The following is a 25,973-nucleotide window of genomic DNA, read 5'->3' on the forward strand; positions in this document are numbered from 1 at the left end:
ACTGAAATATAGTTCTTTAGCTTTTAACAGTTTCTGCTCTGTTTTTCAAAATTATTTAAAGAAAAACGAGAGGACAAACTTCAAAACCTTTATCAGATTAAGTTTATAATTTTTTTTTGAGAAGCTGTGTGTGAGAAAAGTGTACTGATTACGCACCTGTTGTAGCTTGTGTTCTGTAAACGGGAGCAAACATTAAGCTGAATGTATTTCCTCATCCTAATTTTAGTTGATTTATAGAAAAAAATACATTGAATGTTGAAATGAATGGAAATTGTTTAATTATCTCGCCTCTGTTTTGTTTACAAAATGTAAACACTCTAATAGACACCTGTGGGGGGGAAGAAAAGGCATAGATATTGAGAGGGAGTTTACAGCAGCACATGCTAAAATTTCATATTTTGTTACAGAGTGGCTGCCACCAAAAGTCCAATAATTTTTATTGGTACTGGAGAACACATAGATGATTTTGAGCCATTCAAAACACAGCCCTTCATCAGCAAACTTCTTGGTAAGTTTTCCAACAATTTATGCTGTTATGTATATCTTTGTAAATAATGTAGCATCTGCTAAAACGTGCTTAATTTTTCTGTATTCCAGGTATGGGTGATATTGAAGGTTTAATAGACAAGGTAAATGAGCTGAAATTGGATGACAATGAAGAATTAATAGACAAGCTTAAACATGGTAAGCATTAACTTAAAATGGGGGGAAGAGGAGGATGTGAAACAAAAAAAAATCTTCACAGCTTGTTTGTTTTGTAGGTCAATTCACGCTGCGAGATATGTATGAACAGTTCCAAAACATTATGAAGATGGGTCCTTTCAGTCAGATAATGGTGTGTTTTTAAAAAAAAATATTTTCTATACTGCAACTAGGTAAAGTGAAATCTGGTGTGGCTCATATGATAAGAAGCCTTCTCTTTAAAAAGGTCTTAAGATAGGCTAAATGATACTTGATGCACATAAAGACATTTGCAAGCAATATGGAATGCATTTTGTACTGGGGAAATGTATCCACCTTTTTGTTTCTGAAAATGGCATTGCCTTGTGTAACTGCATGCCTGTCTTGATATTACTTTTGTCATTTGGGTCTGTTGCTAATGGTAATTTCCCTAAATATTTTCTTTGAAGCAGTCAAGTATATTTCTTTCCATAATCAATTTGTTCCCCATGTTTAATACCAACTATGCCTTTTCTTTAAGGGTATGATCCCTGGCTTTGGAACTGATTTCATGAGCAAAGGCAATGAACAAGAATCAATGGCAAGGCTAAAGAAACTGATGACCATAATGGACAGTATGAATGATCAAGGTATTTTGGTATTGCTTTCTGTGAGCTGTACTTCAAATGTTGTTTGTACTGCACAAATGTATAAAAATGAAAGTTGCTACAAATGTTTACAAAAACTGGAGGTTTGTTGGTTTCCAATTGGTGTTTTATTTTGAACTCTTTCCACTAACTTTATTCACCCTTGAGCTATCCATCCTCGCCCCCTCCTGCCCCCTCTCTCGCTGTTTGAATCCTTCAAGTCCAACTTCTACCTTCTTGAGGCACAAAACAGCCCCAGCCATAGTCACAAATGACATCCTCGCCGACTGTGACCGTGGTGCATAATCCTTCCTCACCTTCCCCGACCTGTCTATTATTGTTGACTGTGCCATCCCTCTCCTCTGTCATCCAGCTTCATGCAATTGCCCTTGCATGATTCTGTTGCTATCTATCCAAATACATGCAGTGCATCTCCAGAAATGACTTTTCTTCCCTTCTCCCACACTATTGCTTCCAGTCTATCCTTGACTGATTCCTCTTCCTCGTCTACACACTGCCCCTTGACTGCATTAGATCAGCTTTCACACTTAAGTTGATGATACCCACCCAGCTCTACTTCTGCACCAGTTGCTTGACCCTGCAATTGCCTTCATGTTGGCATTCTGTTCAACACTGAGCTGAGCTTCAAACTCCCTATTGATCACCAAGACTCTCCTTTTTCTTCCACTTCTGCAGTATTCATTCCTCTGCCCCTACCTCAGCCGCATCATCATGAAACCCTTATGAATGCCTTTGTTACCTCCTGACTGGAGTATAATGCTCTCCTTGCTGGTGTCCCATTCTCCATAAACTCCAACATGTCCAAATCTCTGCACATATCCTGTCCTGTGCTAAGTCCTGTTTGCCTATTGACCATGATCTAATTGAATGGCGGAACAGGCTATCAACTCCCCATCCTGCTGACCAAGATTTTAGTAACCCCTCCTAATCTCTTCCTTCATGGTTCAGCGTGTTTTCTGTTATGCCGATTTTTGAAGTGCCTTGGGACATTCTTTTACATTAGATAGTTATTTTATTCTTTTTGAAACACTTTACATGTTTTTAATTAATCTTGTTGAAAAAAAATTAATGTGCTTGTAAAATCCAAGGGAGGCTAATATTTAAAGAATAAACTGTACTGAAGTAAATGAACGTAGAAACAGGAGTAAGTCATTCAGCTGCCTGAGCTTGTTCTGCCATTTTATTAGATCATGGCTGATCTGTATCTCAACCCCATATCTCTTGATATCCTTACATAACAAAATCTTATTGATCCCAGTCTTGAAAGCTTCAATTGATCCAGTGTGAACAGTGGGAGGTATACAAGAAAGTATTTGGTACAAGACCTGTACACATAAAAGGGCACGAGCTCTACATGTGTAATTAAACAACCTTGGGAAGTGAGCGATAGTATAAAACTAAAAGAAAGGGCTTATACAAAGGCAAAGAACAGTAGAGATTCCATGGAGGACTGGGAGTGATATTAAGAACAACAAAGGGATACACGGGAAGTGGTAAGAGCCACAAAAAGGGAATACGAGAGAAAGCTTGTGAGGGATACCAAGGACAACACTATAAAGGTTTTTTTACAAATATATCAAGAAAAAGAGGGTGGATAAGAGTAATGTGGGCCCCTTAATGACAGACACAGGTGATATTGGAAATCAGAAAATGGCAGACTTACTAAATAGCTACTTTGTATTGGTCTTCACGATAGAGCATGAGGATAAAGTACCATAGAATAGAATCATAGAAAGGTTACAGCACGAAAGAAGGCCATTTGGACAATCGAGTCAGCGCCAGCTCTATGCAAGAGCAATCCAGCTAGTCCCACTCCCCCGCCCTATCCCTGTAGCCCTGCAATTTTTTTCCTTTCAAGTACTTATCCAGTTCCCTTTTGAAGACCATGATTGAATCTGCCTCCAGCACCCCCTTGGGCATTGCATTCCAGATCCTAACCACTCGCTGTGTAAAAAAGGTTTTCTCATTCAATCAACCAACACCGCCATCAATCAATTCTGGCTCCTACACATCCCTGATTTCCATCGCCCGCCGTTGGCGGCCGTGCCATCAGCTGCCTAGGCCCTGAGCTCTGGAGTTCCCTCCCTAAACCCCTCCACCTCGACACCTCTCTCGTCTCCTTTAAGACGTTCCTTAAAACTTACTTGACCAAGCCCTGTCCTAATATCTCCTTATGTGGCTCAGTGTCAAATTTTGTTCAACCAGAGATACAAGGAAAACTAAAAATAAATCAAGGGGAGAAACTAACTAGATTCAATATATGCTTTTTAAAAAAAATGGTGATGGAGAAACTAATGAGATTAAAGACAAATCTCCAGGACTGATCGTTTCCACCCCAGGGTATTCAAAGTAGTTTAGGAAATTGATGCATTAGCCATGATCTTCCAAAATACTCTTGATTCAGGAATTGTCCCCATGGATCGTAAAATTGCCAATGTCACTCCATTATTTAGGAAGGGTAGGAGAGATAAACTAGGAAATTATAGGCCTATTATTTTAATGTCAGTTGTGGGGAAGTTACTAGAATCTGTTATTGGGGACTGAGTGAGCATTTGGACAAACATGAGCTGATCAGAGAGGACATGGATTTGTAAAGGGTAAATCATATATCTTATGAACCTAGTTTAATTTTTTGAGGAGATAACTAACGTGGTAGATAAGGAAGTGTCTATGGATGTTAATTTATATGAACTTCCAGAAGGCATTTGACAAGGTTCCACACAAGAGACTGCTAAGTAAAATGGGAGCGCGTGGAATTGGAGGCAACCTATTGGCTTAGATAGGGAATTTGTTAGGAGGTCGGAGACAGAGAGTAGGGATAATGGGTATGTTCTCAAATTGGCAGGATGTGATTAGCAGTGTCCCCCAAGGATATGTACTGGGGCCTCAGCTTTTCACTATATTTATAAATAAATTGGATGAAGGAATAGAGTGCTGTATATCTGTTTGCTGATGACACTAACTTAGGTGGCAAAGTAAATAGTGCAGATGGGACGTTGATAGATTAAGTTAGTGGGAAAAACTGTGTCAGATGGAGTTTAATGTGGGAAAGTGTGAGGTCATCCACTTTGGACCTAAAAGGCAAATCTGAGTATTTTTTAAATGACGTGAAACTAGGAACTGTGGATGAGCAGAGAGATTTAGGGGTCCAAGTACAGAAATCACTAAAAGCTAGTGGGTAGGTACAAAAAAAATTTAAAAGGCTAATGGAATGGCCTTTATCTCAAGAGGGGTGGAAGTTATACTAAACTGTACAGAGTTCTGGTTAGACCCCATCTGGAGTACTGGATTTAGTTCTGGGCCTCAGGAAGGATATATTGGGCTTGGAAGGTGCAGTGTAGATTCACCAGAGTGACACTGGGGCTAAGAGGGTGAAAGACTAGGTTGCTGAGGAAATAGTTTCTCTCTATCTACACTATCAAATCCTTTAATCATTTTAAACACCTCAATTAGATCATTCCTTAATCATCTTCTTCTATATTCAAGGGAATACAAGCCTAGTCTTAGACAGTTGCATAGACCAGGCTTGCATTTCCTTGAATGTAGAAAACTAAGGGGTGATCTAATTGAGGTGTTTAAAATGATTAAAGGATTTGATAGGGTAGATCAGGAGAAACTATTTCCTCAGGTGAAGGAGTGCAGAACAAGGGGGCATAACCTTAAAATTAGAGCGAGGCTATTCAGTGGCGATGTTAGAAAGCACTTCACACAAAGGGTAGTGGGGAATCTGGAACTATCTCTCCCAAAAAGCTGTTGAGGCTAGGTCAATTGAAAATTTCAAAACAGCAGATTTTTGTACGGCAAGGGTATTGAGGGTTACAGAACCAAGGCAGATAGATGGAGTTACAGTACAGATCAGTCATAATCTAATTGAATGGCAGAACAGGCTTGAGGGGCTGAAAGACGTATTTCTGTTCCTAAGCACAGCCTTTTGTGATGGGGGAGTGGGGTTCCAGATTTCTGCTACCCTTTATGGGACGAAGTGCTTCCTGAATGGCTTGGTTCTAATTTTAAGATTATACCCTCTTGTTCTGGATTTCCCCCACCGGAGGAAATAGATTCTCTTTATCTACCCTATCAAATCCTTTAATCATTTTTAAACACCTCTATTAAATCACCCGCAAATCTTCTCTACTCAAGCGAAAACAAGCCAAGTGTATGTAACGTGTCCTCATTTAACCCTTTAACCCCTGGCATGATTCTGTTGAATCTCCACTGCACCCCCACCAATGCCAATATATCCTTCCTGTGGTGCAGTACCCAGAATTCAACTCAGTACACCAGATGGGGTCTGATCAAGGCTCTATATAAATGAAGCATAACTTCCTCCCTTGAGCATTCTAGTCCCTTTTGAGATAAAGGCCAACATTCTAATTGCTTTTTGTACCTGTCCACTAGCTTATTCACCTGAGATGAGAATCAAATAAACCTATGCATTTAGTTAGATTAATCATTATACTGATACTTTTTTTCCCTAGAACTGGACAATAAAGATGGTGCTAAGCTCTTCAGTAAACAGCCAGGAAGGATCCAAAGAGTGGCTCGAGGAGCTGGTGTAACAACCCGAGATGTACAGGAACTTCTGACACAGTATACAAAGTTTGCTCAAATGGTGAAAAAGATGGGAGGAATCAAAGGTCTTTTCAAAGGTACACACAGGCTCTATAGCGTTGTAGAATTCTAGAAATGACATGATCGCTGTTTCCTGTATTGTGGCATCAATAAAATAACCAAGATTTGCCAAACATGCACTGGCGTTCTTAAGCCTATGTTAGTTACATCCACTGCTAAAGACAAAGTGCAATCAAAGGCATTGTGTACTAAATATTATAAAAGATTGTAGCCAATGGATTAAAGACCATTTTTAAGAAGACTTTATATTTGTAATTTACTCTTTTTAGTTCTGACTATAAATTTGACAATTCAAATAAACTCTCTTGCATTATATTAAAATACTTTTTTGGTTGCTGTGCAGGTGGTGATATGTCCAAAAATGTCAACCCATCTCAGATGGCCAAACTCAACCAGCAAATGGCTAAAATGATGGATCCAAGAGTTCTTCATCATATGGGCAAGTATCTTGGTCATAATTTTAAAATCTTGTTTGTGCACACTTCCTGTCTACACAACTTGACTTGTCCAGTTCTGTCACACTTTGTCAACTTTTTCCAATTTAGAATTCCTGTCTCCACATTTATGCTTATGTAAACTCATCAGTGATTGTGCATTCTGGCTACTGGGTTCCCAAAAACTTTTTTTCTCTTAACAGTTTTCAATTGTCCAAAATAACAGTTTAAATAATTAAAAAAATGTTAAATTACATATTTCACAATGATTACATTTACCCATTGCGTTGTCTTCTGTTTTTTACTGCCTTTTTATTAAAGATTTATTTGAAGGCCTCTGCCTCTACCAAAATCCTGGATTTGGAGTTGATATTTTTGCCAAGAACTGGGACTGAGTCGAATTTAGATTGTGCAGTGTGTCTAACTTCACAGCTGTACTGATGGACATGTTTTCTTTAGCGTAGAGCACTTTCTGCTCATATTTTGAAATTACAAATTTCAAAAGCTTTATTGAGGTAAACTTTTATATTTTTTAAAACAGGCTGTGCATGAGAAGTGTTCTGATTATACACTTGGAGCTTTTTGTTTTGTATTCTGTAAGTTTCAGCTGAGGAGAGAGAGAATGGGGTCAGAGAGGGGATAAGATTTTTTTTCCACTTAACGTTACATCGGTTTTCAAAAAAAATTCAATGATTAAGCCGACTAATTATCTCATCTGTTTTGTTGACTGTTAGAAAAAGTCAATGCTGATTGCTTACACCTGTGAGATTATAGTTTCTAATACGAAGAGACAGAGGGAGAAGCAGATGTGTAGTTTATTTCCTCATTCTAATTTCTTTTGAATGCTGAAAGAAAATGAGACTTCTGATGGAAACGGATAGGATGGGAATTGAGGAGTGAAACCATGAGTGGTGGTGGGGGGGCGGGGCGGGTGCAGGAAAGAGACAGTTTCTGGTTTCTCGTCCTTGGTAGAAAGTGGAGGGGGGAAAGTGAGTGAAGGCTTTAAGGGTGAGGAAAGTGATAGCAGAAAAGGGGGAGGGGGTGAGGATACAGGGGTTGAGAGAGTTCAAAGAGGAAGAAGTAGGGGTAGCAACTAGAATGAGGGAATGAAAGGAAAGGGGACACGATGGGGATGGGAGGGAGCACATGATTGTGGGGGGGGGTGGTAGGGGTTTGGGATTGGACGGGAAGGGAGCCACTGAATGCCACCGTACCCCACAACCTCCCACCCAAGTGCAGCCTGCGGTCCTATGTGGCTCCTTTCCCTTCCACATCAGGCCCTACCACCCACCAACTCACATCCAAAAGGTAAGAAGAAAATGACAGAGAAGCAGCTGAGGACATAGAGAGAAGTAAAAAGTGAAGGGGACAGATGCAGAAAAGGGGAAGGGGACAGAGAAAAACAGCAACAAGAAGATGGGAGAGACAGGTAAGAGTGACCATATTGTCCAACTTTCTGTATATTAACACCATGGGGCATCAAATAGTATCTTACTAAAAATCTTGTTAATGCACACTTCTGTGTATAAACTTCACTTTCTGTTGTCACAATTTTTAATTTTTTTTATATTTCAGGACGTAATGTTGAAATTGCTTATGTAAACATCTGGTAATTGAATTTCCCAAAACGGTCACTGTTGACTAACCAATTGAATCACTCAATATGCCTTTTCTCAATAACTGAAATTTTCTAATGTCCAAAACAAGTTTTAAAATAAATTCAAAAAAAAATAAACTCTTCAATATATTGTTAAATTTACCCACTGAATTGTCTTTTGTGTCTTTTAACACCTTTTTGTTAAATTGTCTCAAGGCCTCAGCCTGTCTCAAAAGCCTGGTCTTCGACTGAATATTTGTACCTCAACAATTAATAAACTGTTGCCATGTGTGTACTGAGCATGTACAATTTGCAGGATTTCCAAGAATGCAATCTGCAACAAACATTAAGGGTAGAAGGGTGTATCCCCTCAAACTGAGGATTTATGTTTCTTTGCTTTTTCCAAAAGACTTTGAAAGAAACTGGAGATTGAATTCAGCTTAAATTATAAATTTATATAATTTTGTTAACAATTGTGTTTTTTTAATGAACTCGTGGATAAACCTGAGTGCATTTGAATACCAACCTATTTTATTTTCTAACAAAAACTATGTAAAGAATTAATTTTTCTTTTTAATCATTTGACTATTTTGGGTGTGTACTCAATTTAAAAAAAAACTCTCCTGACCCATTTTTGAGGCTGAAGGAATTTTTTTTTATATTTAAAAACTTGGAAGCTGCATTAACTTTTGTGTTTTGAGGTGGACTGTATAAGTTGGCAAACTCACTAAATAGTGCTCTAAACTTTCCGTTTCTGCACATGCTGCGTATGCATATCAGGAAATTACCCATCCCCAGCCTGTGGTTTTTTTTCCTATCCATTTTAAGTAGAAAAAAATGCTCTAAGGCAGGAACATCATCAACTTGCATTTATATAGTGCCTGTTAACATAGTAAAACTTCCCAAGGTGCTTCACAGGAGCATTATCAAACAGCATTTCACACTGAGCCACATAAGGAGATATTAGGACAGCTTGGCCAAGGAGGTAGGGATTAAGGAGCGTCTTAAAGGAGGAGAGAGAGGTAAAGAGGTCTGGAGATTTAGGGAGGGAATTTTAGAGCCTAGGCAGCTGAAGGCACGGCCACCAATGGTGGAGTGCTTAAAATCCGGGTGCGCAAGAGGCCAGAATTGGAGGAGAGTAGAGATCTCTGAGGGTTCTAGGGCCGGAGGACGTTGGCGATAGTGAGGGGTGAGGCCATGGAGAGATTTGAAAACTAGGATGAGAATTTTAAAATCGAGACACTCCCGGACCGGGAGCCAATGTAGGTCAGCGAGCACAGAGGTGATGGGTGAATGGGACTTGGTGTGAGTTAGGATACAGACAGCAGAGTTTTGGATGAGCTCACGTTTATAGAAGGTACAAGGTGGGAGGCCAGGAGAGCTTTGGAATGGTCGTCTAGAGGTAACAAAAGCATGGATGAGGGTTTCCGCAGCAGATGAGCTGAGGCAGGAGAAGGTTGATTGTTATGCAGGTGGAAGTAGGCGGTCTTGGTGATGGAGAGGATATGAGGTTGGAAGTTCAGCTCTGGTCAAATAGGAGGCAGGAATTGGCTGACTGTGGGGTGGTAGGAGTATCTGAGGGCAAAAGAAGGGCGATGGACAGATCAGGGGAGGATGCTAATGGGTGGGAATGTGTGAATGGTTGAGGCTTGATGGTTTGGAAGGGGCCAATGCCAATTTGGGTTCTCATTCTCTTGGAACCCCTCCCCCACAAGACTCTGCTTTCCCCCCCTCCTATACTTCCAGATCACAGCAACCCCAATATTCCCAAACTCTACCCTCCTCCATGTTTCAAAGCCCCTTCCTGAGTCCTGCTGGATCCATTCCCCAGACAAACTTCCCCACTTTCTACTCCCAGATCCCAAGATCTCCTCTCGTTGCTTACAAACTGTTAAATTACATTTCGGTTGCTCCTGGATCTTTCTCCCCAATGCTTTTGAATTTTTAAGATCTACCTCAGTGTCCATAGAACTTCCCTCCCCAGTTCCTGGAACCCTGTTGAGTCTCTTTCTCCCCACCCCACCCCCCCCCCCCCCACCCACCTCCCCCTCAAAATATTGCTCGGTCCTGAGATCCCTGCCCAGGGCCACCTCCAATGCTGATCAGTTACTGTTTGGGCTTGATTTTCCCGGGAAAATGTGGGGGCAGGGGGGGCTCCGAAAATCGCAGGTTCGGAGCCCGGCTCCAAACTGCCGACGTCAGAGTTCCCCACGGACGCACCTGTGTGCGCACAGGCGTCTCCAATCAGGAAGTCCCACCGGATGATAGTTGAAGAGCCAAATGGTACTTAAGGCACTTTACTTGTGACAGATTACGTACTTGGAACGATTTTAAACTTAACTGGGCGGCTTTCCCACCGCTTCTGATTCACGCCTAGTGAAACCAGGCGTGAAGGGCTGGATCAGGCAAAAAGAAACAAAATAAATTACATAAAAAACCATTGCATGAAGTTAAAACACAGAAACAACCTACCTTTCCACCCTGCTCCAATGTCCACTTCTTCACCACCCCCAATCTTCCATTCCAGAGCCTGTCAATCAGGCTGGCTGCCGGGCACGAAACCCGGAGAACATGTTACAATGCGATCGCATCGGAAAGGTTTGTTTATTTGGATTTGCCACGTGCACTTCACACCCCCCCAACTCCCAACCTGCTGCCATTTCAAAATTGTTTTTTGGTGAGCAATGCCACAGGAGATCTATTAGTGCTATTTAAAAAGAAATGATTGCTTTTGCTGGTAGTCTGTACTAATTGTTTTTCCCCTCCACTGTAGGTGGTATGGCTGGACTACAGACTATGATGAGACAGTTTCAGCAAGGTGCTGCTGGAAACATGAAAGGCATGATGGGATTTAACAACCTTTGAAGCAAATGCCTTAAATAAACTGTTAGCAAGTTTGGAAGATGAGAATAGAAACTTTTTTCCTTTTTGGTTGGGTGGGGGGAGGGTTGGGAGGAAGTCGTACAGAGTTTTTAACCTTTCAAAATTATTGAATAACATTGATACATGATTGCTTTCATTGTATTCTTTTTGGACATGTTGAATAGAAAAAATTGGAAAATTGTTTAATGTAACTGCTAAAGTTTCATTAAGTGGAGTACTCACTTGATATTGGGTGAAATAAAATATATTCCTTTTAGCCAATATTTTCCAAGTATGTTTCTCACTTTATGCTGTAAAATACAAATATAAAATGTTTAATTAAATTAATCATGTAAAAGTAGAATTACATTAATTTACTTCTGAAAGAAAATTGTTTGCACAGGTAAGCAAACAATGTATAATTTGTAAATGCAGTGCTTTGTTCAAAAACAATGAAGTTTTTCATAAATGAATTTGCTTCTTACAAAAACTATGGTGTGACTTTTTTTTAGTGCCTTTACAGAATTCTCATGCCTCAGCATGTTGAGTTTCAGTGTCCTGTGCCATGGCGTGCTGAAGGTTTCAGAGCCACAATTCCTCTCTCATCAAATGCTTGGTTGGGCTGGAGGGCAAGGAGGGAGGTGGAAAGAAAGGCACTACACGAGGCTTGGCATTCTCCTAGTTAAGAGGACAATTGCAGGGTATTTTTGTCCTTGTCCACAAGGCCATCTTGTGCTCCTAGTGGTTAGGTTAAGAGGTGGTCATGCCTGAGTGGGAAGACAAAAGGGATTAGAACTCAATTGCAATAAATTTTGGCAGAAAAGTAATAGGAAATAATGGAAAAGTGGGCTATTCAAATATGGGAGCACATCATGACCAAACAAGAACAACTTGTATAGCGTCTTTAACATAGTAAAATGTCCAAAGGTGCTTCACAGGAGCATAATCAGATAAAAATAGACACCCGAGCCAAAGAAGGAGACATTAAAACAGATGACCAATTGCTTGGTGAAAGAGGCAGGTTTGAGGCAGTGCCTTAAAAAGGGGGGGGGGGGGGAGAGAGAGAGAGAGAGGCGAAGATGTTTTGGTGGGGGGGGGGTGGAATTTCCAGAGCTTAGGGCCTAGACAGCTGAGGGCACGGCTGCGAGTGGTGGAGCAAAGAAAGTGGGGGATGCACAAGAGGCCAGGGTTGGAGGAACACTGAGTTCTCAGAGGATTGTAGGGCTGAAAGAGGTTACAAAGATAAGGTGGGGCGAGGCTATGGAGGGATTTGAAAACAAGGATAAGAATTTTAAAATTGAGGTGTTGGTGGACTGGGAGCCAATGTAGGTCAGTGACCCCAGGAGTGATGGGTGAACGGGACTTGGTGCAAGTTAGGATACATCAGCAGAGTTTTGGATGAGCTCAAGTTTATGGAGGATGGAAGATTGGAGGCCAGCCAGAAGAGCATTGCAATAGTCAAGTCTAGAGGTAATAAAAGCATAAGGGTTTTCCTTGATCCTATTGTTCATGTGTACACTTTCTAGCATTGGGCAATAGATGGTGGTGGTGGGACTCTAGTTTGATCTGGAATGCACTACCTGAAAGGGTGATGGAAGCAGATTTAATAATAACTTGCAAAAGGGAATAGGATAAATACTTGAAGGGGGAAAAATTTGCAGGGCTGTGGGGAAAGGGCAGGGGAATGGGACTAATTGGATAGTTTTAAAAGAGCTGGCACAGGTATGACTGGCCTTCTGTACTGGATTATTCTTTTATTCTAGTTTTTTTTTTCCCTCCCTTCTCTCCAATTCCAGGGCAGGGAGGCCAATTATAGCATCCTTGCAGCTGTGCACATGCAGACCAGTGATAGAATGAATGACCTTCCTGGTCTTTATTGCTATCATGGAGCAGGTGTAGCTTGAGCCATCAGGACAGCTAATTCCCTTTTTTAACCAAGTATAAGCAGCATTACTTAAATGCCTATTAAATAATTGACTACAAAAGTAATTTTAGTTTTAAGCACATTGGGATAGCCTCAAACATGAAAGGTGCAATATAAATGCTTCTCTTGCCACAAAGAATTCAAGTTTTATTTACTGCATGGTTATGAAGTACAGAATTTAGCTAGCACATTGTTTTAGTTTTTGCTTAAGTTCTGAATCATAGATAAAATAACTACAATGGCATTGTTTTCTTTCAGTATTCACTTTACTAGCATTGAATACTGCATTTTGGCTTTCTGATGCTCAAAGTTTGATTTTAAAAAATGTTGGGAGAGCATTAATTAATGTGTGTCATAAATGGCACTGCATCATAAAATGAGAATAGGGAATGTATGGACCATATTTTCTTCCTGACCTCAAATAATATGTAATGGTTAAATCTATCCAGTAAGATGGCCATATCTTCATTGCTTCAATCTTCTTGAGACTAAAAGTTTCTAATTTGGATCTCCTCCTATTGGAAGAGCTGCTCTGATGGCATTGGTTTTGGGTCCATGGAGAAACTTGTACCTCAGCATCTGAGACTGAACTCAGTGCTCACACAGATGCGTCTGCCCTCTCAGGTGGACGTAAAAGATCCCATGGTACTATTTCGAAGAAGAGTTCTCCATGGTGTCCTGGCCAATATTTATCCCTCAACCAACATCACTAAAGCAGGTTATCTGGTCGTTATTACATTGTGGGACTTTGCTGTGTGCAAATTAGCTGCTGCATTTCTTACATTACAACCGTGACTAAATTTCAAAAGTACCTAATTTGATGTAAAGCACTGTGGGACGTCCTCAGGCCGTGAACGGTGCTATTGAAATGCATATCTTTCTTTCCTGAGCTTGGAAAACAAGTACCAGTTATTGGCTTATGCAATTTCTAGTGAACACCTAATCTAAATCTCTAGATTTTGAGCTATGGGATTTCTTGTACAGTGTTTCCTGGTGTGAGGGCCTCCTCTTTTGAAATAGACCAATTGGATGGCATTTGAATATACTCAATGCCACCAAAAAAAAACTTTATTAGTACCCTTCCCCAAGAGGAGGGTATCATAGTACTACATTCTTTGTACGTATTTCATGTTTTTACACACTCTACAAGTGTCTTTCCTAGATAGGATCTATTCAAACTGAAATAAGCATTATTATACTACACCATAGGACAAGGGCAGCAGGTATATGGGAACAACACCACCTGCACGTTCCCCTCCAAGTCATACACCATCCTGACTTGGAAATATATCGCCGTTCCTTCATTGTTGCTGGGTCAAAATCCTGGAACTCCCTTCCTAACAGCACTGTGGGAGAACCTTCACATGGACTGCAGCGGTTCAAGAAGGCGGCTCACCACCACCTTCTCCAGGGCAATTAGGGATGGGTAATAAATGCTGGCCTTGCTAGCGATGCCCACATCCCATGAACAAATAAATAAAAACCTGTATTTCTAGATTTATAAAACTGACGCTATCCTGTGGTGCCTACTGATTGCGGAAATGTGAGGGCCTCTTTTGGATTGAAAAATCAATGCAATTTGCCATTTCCTTCTCTCTTATATAGAGAGGAAATTATCTTAAGTATTTCACTCCCCCTCTGCTATTACTTCCTTTAAGATAAATTGCAATTACCATATTCACAATGCTTTTATTTTAACTGCCTCTTTCCCTAGCGAATGTGTCTTTTATTTCTAAAATTCTCATTCTACTCCTATGAAAATTGAGACTTGCAGATAGTCATTTTAAAAGACACATTGCTGGAAATGCAAAGCAGGTTGATCAGCATCTGGAAGAGTAAAATAAGATAATTTTCAATGGGTTAGAATTAAAAAGTTATACCATGAAATAACCTTCCTTTTTGCTGACTGACCTGTACATTTTTGGGTTTTATTTGACTTTTTTTAATGTTTTACCAATTTTCTCTCCACATCCAGTGGCTGACTCTTGGTATAGATTCACTACAGTATTTTGACTAAGTTGCCATTGTTTATGCATTAGGCTTGATAGGAAGGCTATTTCACTGTGGGGAGCATCGCAGCTGTTTCTGATCTTGTCCCTATGCACATATTTAATTAGGGACCAGGGATAGCATTTAAACTTTTAAAAACTCTTGATTTTCTTTCCCCTCCATTTCTTCCCACCCAAAACCCAGAGACACTCAGGCTGATTACAGTACCTCTGCTGCTAACCTAGTTGGAGTCAAGTAACTCTGCATATGCTGGGATTCTAGACTGTATAGTTGTTACATGTTATCTTTGGCAGTTGAACTACTGGGGGAGTTCTACGTTTTACTTTTTAATTTTTCCTTTCCTCTAAAACTTGATATTAAGTACAGCAGTTTCTGTGGGCTGAGTGGTCACCAGAATGTTACATATAGTTACAACATCTGTGACTTTTGGAAAAATTAGTACAGTACTTTTAGTAAAATAAAATTTGCTTTTGTTACTTTGCTGAGTGTTTAAGAAAAACATGTTTGTCTTTGTTCACTGCATTTAAAAGCACTATACTGTGGTCCAAAGTACACAGTGGTCCAGCTATCAATTCCCTGGTGATAGAGTAAGTTGTCATGTTTTCTCCAAAGATAATTGTGGAAAAATATTGCACCACTGTCAAATATACATGATTGTATATGGGAAGGATATATTCTTTAAAAAGAGATCACTAGAACAAGTTGCTTTATTACTTTCAAATGGCAAAGGTATAATGTGTTAACTTTGTTATTACCAACTCTGATTTATTCAGTGCCAAGCCATCAAAACTAAGCAAAATGTCTGCCACAAGTTATTTTTCTTAGCCATCTTTTAGTTGGTGAGGGAGAGTTTCAGGGTCATTGGCAGCCTCTTGTAACTTTCTTGTATGAACTAGGTGGTGAGTGGCAGCCAGCTATTTGTGGGGAGATAATGGCCAATCATGTTGTTCTTCTAAACTGAAAAATACGAGGTAAGTAGGCACATTAATGCAATCGGGAAAAAGGGTGTGTATATGTATCATGAGTAGAATGATGTAAAAGATCATCCAAGTAATAGAAACATTAAGACTTCAAATAAACAAAAGGTGGGTAAATAGCTAAGGAAATGGGAAAGTTGGGGGTCAGGTATGAAATTATCCTTGTTTTCAAATCAGTTATTGAAGTTAGTGTTCAGACCAGAGATTGTATGGTGCCTTGGAGAAAGATGAGGTATTGTTCTTGAAGCGTGTCTCGAGCTTTGTTAGAACAATGTGCAAGGCTAATGACAGAGAGGTCAGAGTGGGAATGGAAGGGGGTGTTAGTGGTGCGCCACAGGTGGCTTTGGTCGACTTGCTGACAGTAGGGAGGTGATCAGCAAAGCAGTCATTCTTTCTGGACTTGTTTCTGGTGATGGATTTTCCACTAATATCTATTACAAGCCCACCAACTCCCACAGTTACCTGGAGTATGCTTTCCATCTCCTATCTTGTAAAAACTCCATTCTGTTCTTCCAGTTTCTCCATCTCAATTGCATCTCTTATGATGCTTCTACTTTCTGCACCAGAGCTTCTAAAATGTGCTACTTTTTCCTTAGCTAAGGATTTCCCTCTTTGGTCCCCCTGCTCCTTGCCTTCCACCCCACCAGCATTCGCCAGATCATCTTGCACCAATTCTGCCACCGACAACATGATCCCATCACCAAACATAGTTTTCCCCTCCCCTCTCTACTTTCCAGAGGGACCATTCCCTTCATGACAACCTTGTTCACTACTACTATTTCTACCTGCCCTTTCGTGGCACTTTCCTGTGCAAACACAAGAGATGCAACAACTGGCCATTCACCTTCTCCCGCACAATTGTCCAGGACCCCAAACGCTCCTGTGTGAGACAGCAATTTGCGTGTACTTCCTCTAATGTAGTATACTGAATCTTTGACTTTCCATGTGTTTAGCTATTAACACACCCTTTTGTTTCTTTAATATCTTATTGCTTAACTGAGATGAGCTGCTATGTCATTCCACAATGATTCCCCTCTATATTTGCCCTTTTATTTAAAATCCTCCTTCCATGTTTGATTCTATGACTATTCCTGCCTGCATCTTATTTTTCAGTCTGCACCTGAAATGTAGACTTGTCTATTCTCTTCACACCTGTTGTGTATTTCCAGCCTTTTCTGTTTGATTTCCAGCATCTATAGTATTTTTACTTTTGTTCTTCATTTTGCTGTTATTACTGCCCACATGAACATTTTCCAACATTTCTTACTGGAAAATGATAAAGTGGAAACCTTGGCTTACTTTATCCTCCTTTTCCCACTCTTTACCCCCAGCAACTGTAAGGTCCACTGCTCCTGCACTTGCTGCCGTGGCTGAAATCAACTAATAGAAGGGAGTAAACATGGAACCTTGGTGGTCGGTGCTACTCAGTACCGCACAATATGGTACATTTACCCAATGAGCCTTTTGCGACCAGTGGGCACCGCAGGGTATAGAGTGTCTTACACACTAATAACATTATGATTTAGTTGGGAAGGGTCCCTTAGCTTTTGTTGGGACTTTTTTTTTTGCTTATGTTGAGCTTTTTTTTTAATAGGACCATACAATTCTTTTTTATACTAGTGGTGCCCTAAAAGAGGCACTTGTGCTGATTGTTGTTTGGTAACTCTGGGGCAATTCAGCGTTACGCTTATTGGTCCAAAAAAAATAGGGCCAATGCGCCACGAGGGGAGCTTCATATTTTAACAGACATTTGCGAAAAGCTGCGGCCCTGTGACATTTAGCAGCGACGGCAGGCACTCCTAACAGAGCCGGGGCCGAGCGACGGTCTGTGTTAAAAGTGAGGCAGTTGGAAGCTCGCCGGCCATATCTGTCTGACCGTCCGCTGGGAGTGAGAGCCGGCAAGTGTGGGAGCTCCTCGGCGCCGTTACCTGAGTGGACTCGGCCGCGGCAGCCGAAGTTTGCCATGGGCCATTTTTGGTGAGGAGTTATGCCCGGTCCGGCCCCCTGCCATTAATGACGGGCCGGTGCAGCGTTGGTGGGCTGGGTTTGAGGTGGGAGCCGCCGCCTTCTGTCTCTACGTGGCAAAGTCTGCCATATTGACAGCGTCAGCTGCGTGAGCAGAGCGAGTTACTGCAGTAACGGGCGGCGCTGCCGGGAGGAGGAGGAGGAGGAGGTACGGGCCGGGGCCGCAGACACACTGACACCGGGGACACTCGCTGAGCTCCGTCTGCGGTAGGTCGCTGCTTTTACACATATCCAGTAATATGGAGATCGAATGGAGTCAACGGCGGGGCCTGGGCCTGGTCCTGGCGCTGCGGGAGCGAGCTGTCAGCGGCTCGGTCTCCGGGTGTGTGAGTGTGGAGCCCGGGATCCCTCAGCTCGGTCTCCGGGTGTGTGTTTGTGGAGCCCGGGATCCCTCAGCTCGGTGTCCGGGTGTGTGTGAGTGTGGAGCCCGGGATCCCTCAGCTCGGTCTCCGGGTGAGTGTTTGTGGAGCCCGGGATCCCTCAGCTCGGTCTCCGGGTGAGTGTTTGTGGAGCCCGGGATCCCTCAGCTCGGTCTCCGGGTGTGTGTGTGGAGCCCGGGATCCCTCAGCTCGGTGTCCGGGTGTGTGTGAGTGTGGAGCCCGGGATCCCTCAGCTCGGTCTCCGGGTGTGTGTTTGTGGAGCCCGGGATCCCTCAGCTCGGTGTCCGGGTGTGTGTTTGTGGAGCCCGGGATCCCTCAGCTCGGTGTCCGGGTGTGTGTTTGTGGAGCCCGGGATCCCTCAGCTCGGTCTCCGGGTGAGTGTGTTTGTGGAGCCCGGGATCCCTCAGCTCGGTCTCCGGGTGAGTGTTTGTGGAGCCCGGGATCCCTCAGCTCGGTCTCCGGGTGAGTGTTTGTGGAGCCCGGGATCCCTCAGCTCGGTGTCCGGGTGAGTGTTTGTGGAGCCCGGGATCCCTCAGCTCGGTCTCCGGGTGAGTGTGTTTGTGGAGCCCGGGATCCCTCAGCTCGGTGTCCGGGTGAGTGTGTTTGTGGAGCCCGGGATCCCTCAGCTCGGTCTCCGGGTGTGTGTGTGGAGCCCGGGATCCCTCAGCTCGGTCTCCGGGTGAGTGTTTGTGGAGCCCGGGATCCCTCAGCTCGGTCTCCGGGTGAGTGTTTGTGGAGCCCGGGTCCCTCAGCTCGGTCTCCGGGTGAGTGTTTGTGGAGCCCGGGTCCCTCAGCTCGGTCTCCGGGTGAGTGTTTGTGGAGCCCGGGTCCCTCAGCTCCGGGAGGTGTCTGTGTGTGGCCGACACTTCAGTGCAATACTAAGGGAGTGCTGCACAGTCAGAGGTGCTGTTGTTCAGATGAGGTGTTAAACCAAGGCCTGGTTGTCCTCTCAGTTGGACGTAAAAGATCCGTGGCATTATTTGAAGAAGGGCAGTGGAGTTCTCGCGGTGTCCTGGCCAACATTTATTCCTCAACCAATACCCCTAAAACTGATGATCTGGCCATTTCTTTCATTGCTGTTTGTTAAACCTTGCTGTGTGTAAATTGGCTGCTGCATTTCCTACATTACAACAGTGACTACATTTTAAAAGTACTTTGATGACTAAAGCGATTTGGGACGTCCTGAGGTTGTGAAAGGTGCTACATAAATGCAATTTCTTTCCATGTCTAATATTGTGTAGATTGTGTCTCTTAAATGGCTTTTTTTCTTGCGGTTCTAGTATTGTTACTTTTATTGTTGTATTATGTTGTGTGACTTAGGACTGAAAGAAATATTGGGTTTGCTGAATCCTCACGTTTGTTGTAAGTTCCATGCATTCCATATAAGGGAAGTAAAGTGTTGCTAATTACAATTGATAAAATGTCACGAATGAAAATGCATAGTTGTCAAGAGCAGGGAACTGTTAGTGAGATTTATATATGTGATCAAAAAGCGAGACAGATCCATTTAAATCTATGGAGCTGTGTTTTTTTTTAATGAGTGAGATGCATCAAAATAAGTCACTTTTAAACCAAAATCGGTGAGACTTGACAAGTACGAAAATGTCGATGAGCGGCTATTTTGAATAAAATACAATAAATCAACACAATCCACGTGTGAAGGAATATTTTGCACATTCTTTATCTCCTATGATTGTGGGGTGGACATTTACTTGCTTGTGTACCTTTTTGTATGTGAAATCAACACAGGTGTGAAAAAAAACACACCTGGGCTGGAGCAAGTTTGGAACAGAAAATCCCCAAAGGGCTGCTTTTGTTTAATAAATGTTTCCATTTGAAGTCCCAGGAGGAATACAGAGGTTTCAATTACTAACAAACATGTTTTTGCTGAAATGCTTCAAAACGGCTCTAGGGCATTTGTTTAAAACAATTATAATTATTCAATAAACAATGGGATGTAACTTTCTGTATCTGAGCAAGACATTTTAAAACTAACCAACGTACACAGGCTTCTAATTTTGTACATTGCCTGTAGTGAAGTTGCATTAGATTCATTTTCTTTTTCATTCGTTCATGGGCTGTGGGCATCGTGGCAAGGCCAGCATTTATTGCCCATTCTTAATTATTTATGTGGCTGGTGCAGTTAAGTTTCTGGTCAGTGGTGACCCCAGGATGTTGATAGTGGGGAATTCAGCGATGGTAATGCCATTGAATGTCAAGGGAGGTGGTTAGACTCTCTCCTGTTGGAGATGGTCATTGCCTGGCATTTGTGTGGTGCGAATGTTACTTGCCACTGCTCAGTCCAAGCCGGGATGTTGTCCGGGTCTTGCTGCATGCGGCCATGGACTGCTTCGTTATCTGATGGGTTGCGAATGGAACTGAACACTGTGCAATCATCAGCAAACATCCCCATCTCTGACCTCATGATGGAGGGAAGGTCATTGATGAAGCAGCTGAAGATGGTTGGGCCTAGGAGACTACCCTGACGAACTCCTGCAGTGATGCCTTGGGACTGAGATGATTGGCCTCCAATAACCACTACCATCTTCCTTTTGTGATAGGTATGATTCCAGACACTGGAGAGTTTTCCCCCTGAGTTTCATTGACTTCAGTTTTACTAGGGGTCCTTGATGCCACACTCGATCAAATGCTGCCTTGATGTCAAGCGCAGTCACTCTCACCTCACTTCTCGAATTCAGCTCTTTTGTCCATGTTTGGACCAAGGCTGTAATGAGGTCTGGAGCCAAGTGGTCCTGGCGGGACCCAAACTGAGCATCAGTGAGCAGGTCATTGGTGAGAAAGTGTTGCTTGATAGCACTGTTGACGACACCTTCCATCACTTTGTTGATGATTGAGAGTAGACTGAAGTGGTGGTAATTGGCCGGATTGGATTTGTCCTGCTTTTTGTGGACAAGGCGTACCTGGACAATTTTCCACATTGTCGGGTAGATGCCAGTGTTGTAGCTGTACTGGAACAGCTTGGCTAGAGGCACGGCTAATTCTGGAGCACAAGTCTTCAGCACTACAGCTGGGATGTTGTCGAGGTCCATAGCCTTTGCTGTATCCAGTGCACTCAGCTGTTTCTTGATATCATGTGGAGTGAATCGAATTGGCTGAAGACCGGCTCCTGTGATGGTTGGGATCTTAGGAGGAGGCCGAGATGGATCATCCACTCAGCATTTCTGACTGAAGATGGTTGCAAATGCCTCAGCCTTGTCTTTTGCACTCGTGCTGGGCTCTGCCATCATTAAGGATGAGGATGTTCATGGAGCCTCCTCCTCCCGTTAGTTGTTTAATTGTCCACCACCATTCACGACTGGATGTGGCAGGACTGCAGAGCTTTGATCTGATCTGTTGGTTATGGGATCGCTTAGCTCTGTCTATAGCATGCTGCTTCCACTGTTTAGCATGCATGTAGCCCTGTTTTGTAGCTTCACCAGGTTGGCATCTCATTTTTAGGTATGCCTGGTGCTGCTCTTGGCATGCTCTTCTACACTCCTCATTGAACCAGGGTTGATCCCCCTAGCTTGATGGCAGTGGTAGAGTGAGGGATATGCCAGGCCATGAGGTTACAGATTGTAATGGAATACAATTCTGCTGCTGCTGGCCCACAGTGCCTCATGGATGTCCAGTTTTGAGCTGCTAGATCTGTTCTGAATCTGTCCCATTTAGCACGGTGATTGTCCATCGTGTTGTGTGGCACTGTGTCTTCAATGTGAAGACGGGACTTCGTCTCCACGAGGTCTGTACGGTGGTCACTCCAACCAATATTGTGGATAGATGCATCTGCGACAGGTAGATTGGTAAGGACGAGGTCAAGTTGGTTTTTCCTTCATGTTGGTTTTCTCACCACCTGCCGCAGGCCCAGTCTAGCAGCTGTGTCCTTCAGGACTCTGCCAGCTCGGTCAGTGATGGTGCTACCGAGCCACTCTTGGTGATGGACATTGAAGTCCCCTACCCAGAGTATATTCTGTGCCCTTGCTACCCTCAGTGCTTCCTCCAAATAGTGCTCAATATGGAGGAGTACTGATCCATCAGCTGAGGGAGGGCGGTAATCAGCAGGAAGTTTCCTTGCCTATGTTTGACCTGATGCCATGAGATTTCATGGGGTCCAGAGTCAATGTCGAGGACTCCCAGAGCTACTCCCTCCTCATTGTATACCACTGTGCTGCCGGTGGGACAGGACATACCCAGGGATGGTGATGAAGGAATCTGGGATGTTGGCTGATAGGTATGATTCTGTGAATGTGGCTATGTCAGGCTGTTGCTTGACTAGTCTGTGGGACAGATCTCCCAACTTTGGCCCAAGTCCCCAGATGTTTGTGAGGAGGACTTTTCAGGGTTGACTGGGATTGGTTTGCTTTTGTTGTGTCCGATACCTAGTGGTCGAATGCCGGGTGGTCCTTCCAGTTTTATTTTTTTTTGTTGCGGGATTGTTCAACTGAGTGGCTTGCTAGGCCATTTCGGAGGGCAGTTAAGAATCAGCCACATTGCTGCGGATCTGGAGTCACATATGGGCGAGACCCGGTAAGGACGGCAGGTTTCCTTGCCTAAAGGACATTAGTGAACCAAATGGGTTTTTACGACAATCCGGTTGTTCCATGGTCACCATTACTGATACTATCTTATGTTTTTGTAAGATTTGGTACTGTGTTTCGATGTTTTAATAAAAAATGTTTTCGACTAAGAGAATAATAGAAAGCCTGGGATGGATTGTAGACTAGATTAACAATGAAAAGTAGGACTGATCAAAGCAAAATAAACAAAGTAGTATGATGTTGGAGTTACATCATAAACACCTGGACTGTAGTTGCAGTACCCAGTATGGTAAATCCTGTTACCTGATCAAGTTTTGTCAGATCTGTGGAGATTTAAAGCAAAGGAATTTTTCTCTTAAATCAGGGGGTTTTAATTTGACCAGGCTTGAGTTTCCCCTACTGACCAACAAAAATTCAGTCACAACCAGACCAGAGGAAAAGTAATCGTTCAAATAAGTTTTGACTATTGAAGATTTTCAATTGGTAGAAAATTTATTGTTTAATCTGGAACAGTGGACATAAAAGAGGCTTCCTCCTTCGTCATTTACCTGACGAAGGAGGAAGCCTCCGAAAGCTTGTGAATTTAAAATAAAATTGCTGGACCATAACTTGGTGTTGTAAAATTGTTTACAATTGTCAACCCCAGTCCATCACCGGCATCTCCACATCATAAAAGAGCACAACTGACAAAGTAATGTTCTGTGAATAAATTATAAATTTCTAACCCAACAGAATTATCAACCTCAGAGTATTAAATTTATAAATAAATATACTTTTGTTTGTCATATTAAGAATGTTAATTATGTTTTCAATCAGATCAGCAGTTTTGTAAAGTGATTTTTTTACTTAATTATTATTTTATTGACAAAATAGGAAACCAAAGATTACCCTTTAAAACCTTAATAATTGAAATTATTGTGGTGCTTAAAATTTGCTGTTGCAATGCCCTTCTGTAGGTTGATAATGTGTATTTGAACATTGTAATATTCTTTCATTTCTGGTCAGTTTTCCTTCCCTTCTTGAAGGTGTTAACCCTTCTGGGATATGGTTCTACATCAACCAATTGCCTCAGTACTTTGACCAAGTGATGCATATTGATATAAAAGCCTTGCCAGTGAGCGTTGGCAGGCTATTTGACCACAGGGGCGAGGGGAGGAATCAGAGCTGACTTCAATTTTGTCCTTTCCCAATGTAAATACATCCACACTAACAGTAGGGGCTGCTGAGTAGTGACTAGGATTGGGAACCTTGCATAAATTTACACCTCCCTAACTCAGGAGTCTGAGGCCAATTGTAATGCTTCTACTGCCCTGGCTGAGACCTAATTCAGCACAGATCAGGGATCCAGATTGAACCTGGGATGTTGCTGGTATGCCTCACAGACTCATGAGTTAAACCCACTGAGTGGGTGCTGCCTGTTACTGCATTTTAAATCAAAATTTTTGGACATCATTGGTCTCACTTCTCGCTCCTACCCTTGTCCTATCATGCCTAATATGTAACAGTATTTCCACTAATTAGAGTGTGCTCTGGGTTACTCCAAGAAGCATTACAGGTGGTGCACACGTTGAGCCAGTTTTTATGTTGCAGAGTGATATGTTGCAGAGTGAGTTTGTGATCTTAACTATGGGGTTGAGAAAATTCTTTCAGGCAAGTGACTCTATTGTTTTAAGCGCCTTCAAGTAGTTGAGTTCAGATCAGTGTTGTTGGATGCCTGGGAGGAGGGAGACACCTAGCTTCTTCTCAGTAATGGTTTGAGGCTTGAAGTAAAGGAGGTGGAGAAAACAGAACTTGTAACTAGAATAAGGCTGATTACAATTAGGCCAACTAGTATATTCAACACATTTTATAACTGCAGTTATCTTCTCAGGAATCTGCTAGTTTTCCAATTGAACTCTGTGGATTCAGAATATTTTTCATGGAAAAGTGCACATTATGAAATGTTCTCCTAGATCTTCCAATCTCCCTTTTTGCTTCCCCTCTATATTTTTTATACTGCAGTTGATTTTCTTCAGTATTATTAGCTTTAGATTTGTCTCTCTCATTTGAATTTCCCTACTCATCCAAAGAACTCCAGCTTTAGCTGCACTGATGAGCTTGTACCTGAAGCATTTCTTGTTTGAACTTTTCCCATTGTTTGTCCACTGTCTTATCTGCCAATTTTTCTCTCCAATTTATCTGGGCTAGTTCCCATTTTATTTAATTGAAAGTGGCTCTTTTCCAGTCAAGTGCTTTAACCTATGCACCCTCTCCTTTTTCAATTTTTATGTGAAACCTGATCATGTTATGGTCACTATTTATTAAATATTTCCTTATCCTTGCATTACCTACATGACCCACTTAATTTCCTGGAACTGGATCCAGCACTGTCTCCTTTTTGGACTAAAAATACCCTGACCTAGAAAGCAGCCCTGGATACACTGTGAAAACTCCCCTGTAGAAACCTTTTCCTCTTTGCTAGTTAAGTTACTTTTATCCCATCTTTGGATAATTAAAATCACCCATTACTATGACCCTGTTCTTGCAATACTTTAGATTTTCTTTTTCTTCAATCTAAATCTTCCTCTATCTCCTTTCCAGTGTTTGGCGATCTATAATATATTTCCAATAGGGTAATGGTTCCCTTTTTACTCCATAATTCTAACCAAATAAATTCAGCTTTTGCAACATCCCCGATATCATCCCTGTGTTGTAGTGCTGTGATGGGACCTTTGAGTAATCTTGCCACCTCTCCTCCCTTTTTTCGTTAGAATGTGGAACTCGTTACTACAAAGAGTAGATGAGGCGATTTGCATAGATGCATTTAAGGGGAAGCTAGATAAACGCATGAGGGAGAAAGGAATAGAAGGATATGTTGACGGGGTTAGATGAAGAAGGGTGGGAGGAGGCTCGTGTGGAGCATAAACACCGGCTGGACCTGTTGGCCCGAATGACCTGTTTGTGTGCAGTACATTCTATGTAATTCTATGTACTCTATCCTAATTTTGTAACTTGGAATGCTTAGCACTCAGTCCTGCCTCAGCCTAAGCAACATCTCTGTTAAATCACTTAATGTTAATGCTATTTATATTATAAGAACATAAGAAATAGTAGTAGGAGTAGGCCATATGGCCCCTCACGCCTGCTCCGACATTCAATCAGATCATGGCTGATCGTCAACCTCAACTCTACGTTTCTGCCCAATCCCCATATCCCTTGATTCCCTTAGAGTCCAAAAATCTATCTATCTATCTCAGCCTTGAATATACTCAACGACTCAGCATCCA

At 42.2% G+C, this 25,973-nt stretch overlaps 2 protein-coding genes and 1 long non-coding RNA gene across 5 annotated transcripts in view; 2 read left to right on the forward strand and 1 right to left on the reverse strand.

Annotated features, from left to right (window-relative positions):
- Positions 1 to 11,289, forward strand: part of srp54 (signal recognition particle 54) — a 29,166-nt gene extending 17,877 nt beyond the window's left edge. Inside the window, exons 11-17 of one of the 2 annotated variants that reach the window (XM_067991450.1) lie at positions 408 to 508; positions 598 to 684; positions 762 to 835; positions 1,202 to 1,310; positions 5,807 to 5,977; positions 6,304 to 6,399; positions 10,765 to 11,289. In XM_067991450.1, coding sequence (XP_067847551.1) covers positions 408 to 508; positions 598 to 684; positions 762 to 835; positions 1,202 to 1,310; positions 5,807 to 5,977; positions 6,304 to 6,399; positions 10,765 to 10,856 — 730 coding nt within the window. In that variant the 3' untranslated portion in view covers positions 10,857 to 11,289. The remainder of the gene's footprint in view (positions 1 to 407; positions 509 to 597; positions 685 to 761; positions 836 to 1,201; positions 1,311 to 5,806; positions 5,978 to 6,303; positions 6,400 to 10,764) is intronic. The other variant, XM_067991449.1, reaches the window with a different exon arrangement.
- The window catches only part of LOC137326405 (uncharacterized), a 32,038-nt gene extending 14,197 nt beyond the window's left edge, over positions 1 to 17,841 (reverse strand). The window contains exons 1-2 of the long non-coding RNA XR_010964192.1: positions 17,693 to 17,841; positions 11,097 to 11,164 (exon numbers count right to left, since the gene is read on the reverse strand). This is a non-coding gene — a long non-coding RNA (uncharacterized lncRNA). The remainder of the gene's footprint in view (positions 1 to 11,096; positions 11,165 to 17,692) is intronic.
- sec23a (Sec23 homolog A, coat complex II component) overlaps positions 17,556 to 25,973 on the forward strand; it is a 79,355-nt gene continuing 70,937 nt past the window's right edge. Inside the window, exon 1 of one of the 2 annotated variants that reach the window (XM_067991448.1) lies at positions 17,556 to 17,741. The gene's annotated coding sequence lies outside the window, so the exon portion shown is untranslated. Of the gene's footprint in view, positions 17,742 to 17,835; positions 17,997 to 25,973 lie in introns of those variants that run through there. The other variant, XM_067991447.1, reaches the window with a different exon arrangement.

The sequence above is a fragment of the Heptranchias perlo genome, chromosome 10 (genome assembly GCF_035084215.1).
Source record: "Heptranchias perlo isolate sHepPer1 chromosome 10, sHepPer1.hap1, whole genome shotgun sequence".
Taxonomy (NCBI): domain Eukaryota; kingdom Metazoa; phylum Chordata; class Chondrichthyes; order Hexanchiformes; family Hexanchidae; genus Heptranchias; species Heptranchias perlo.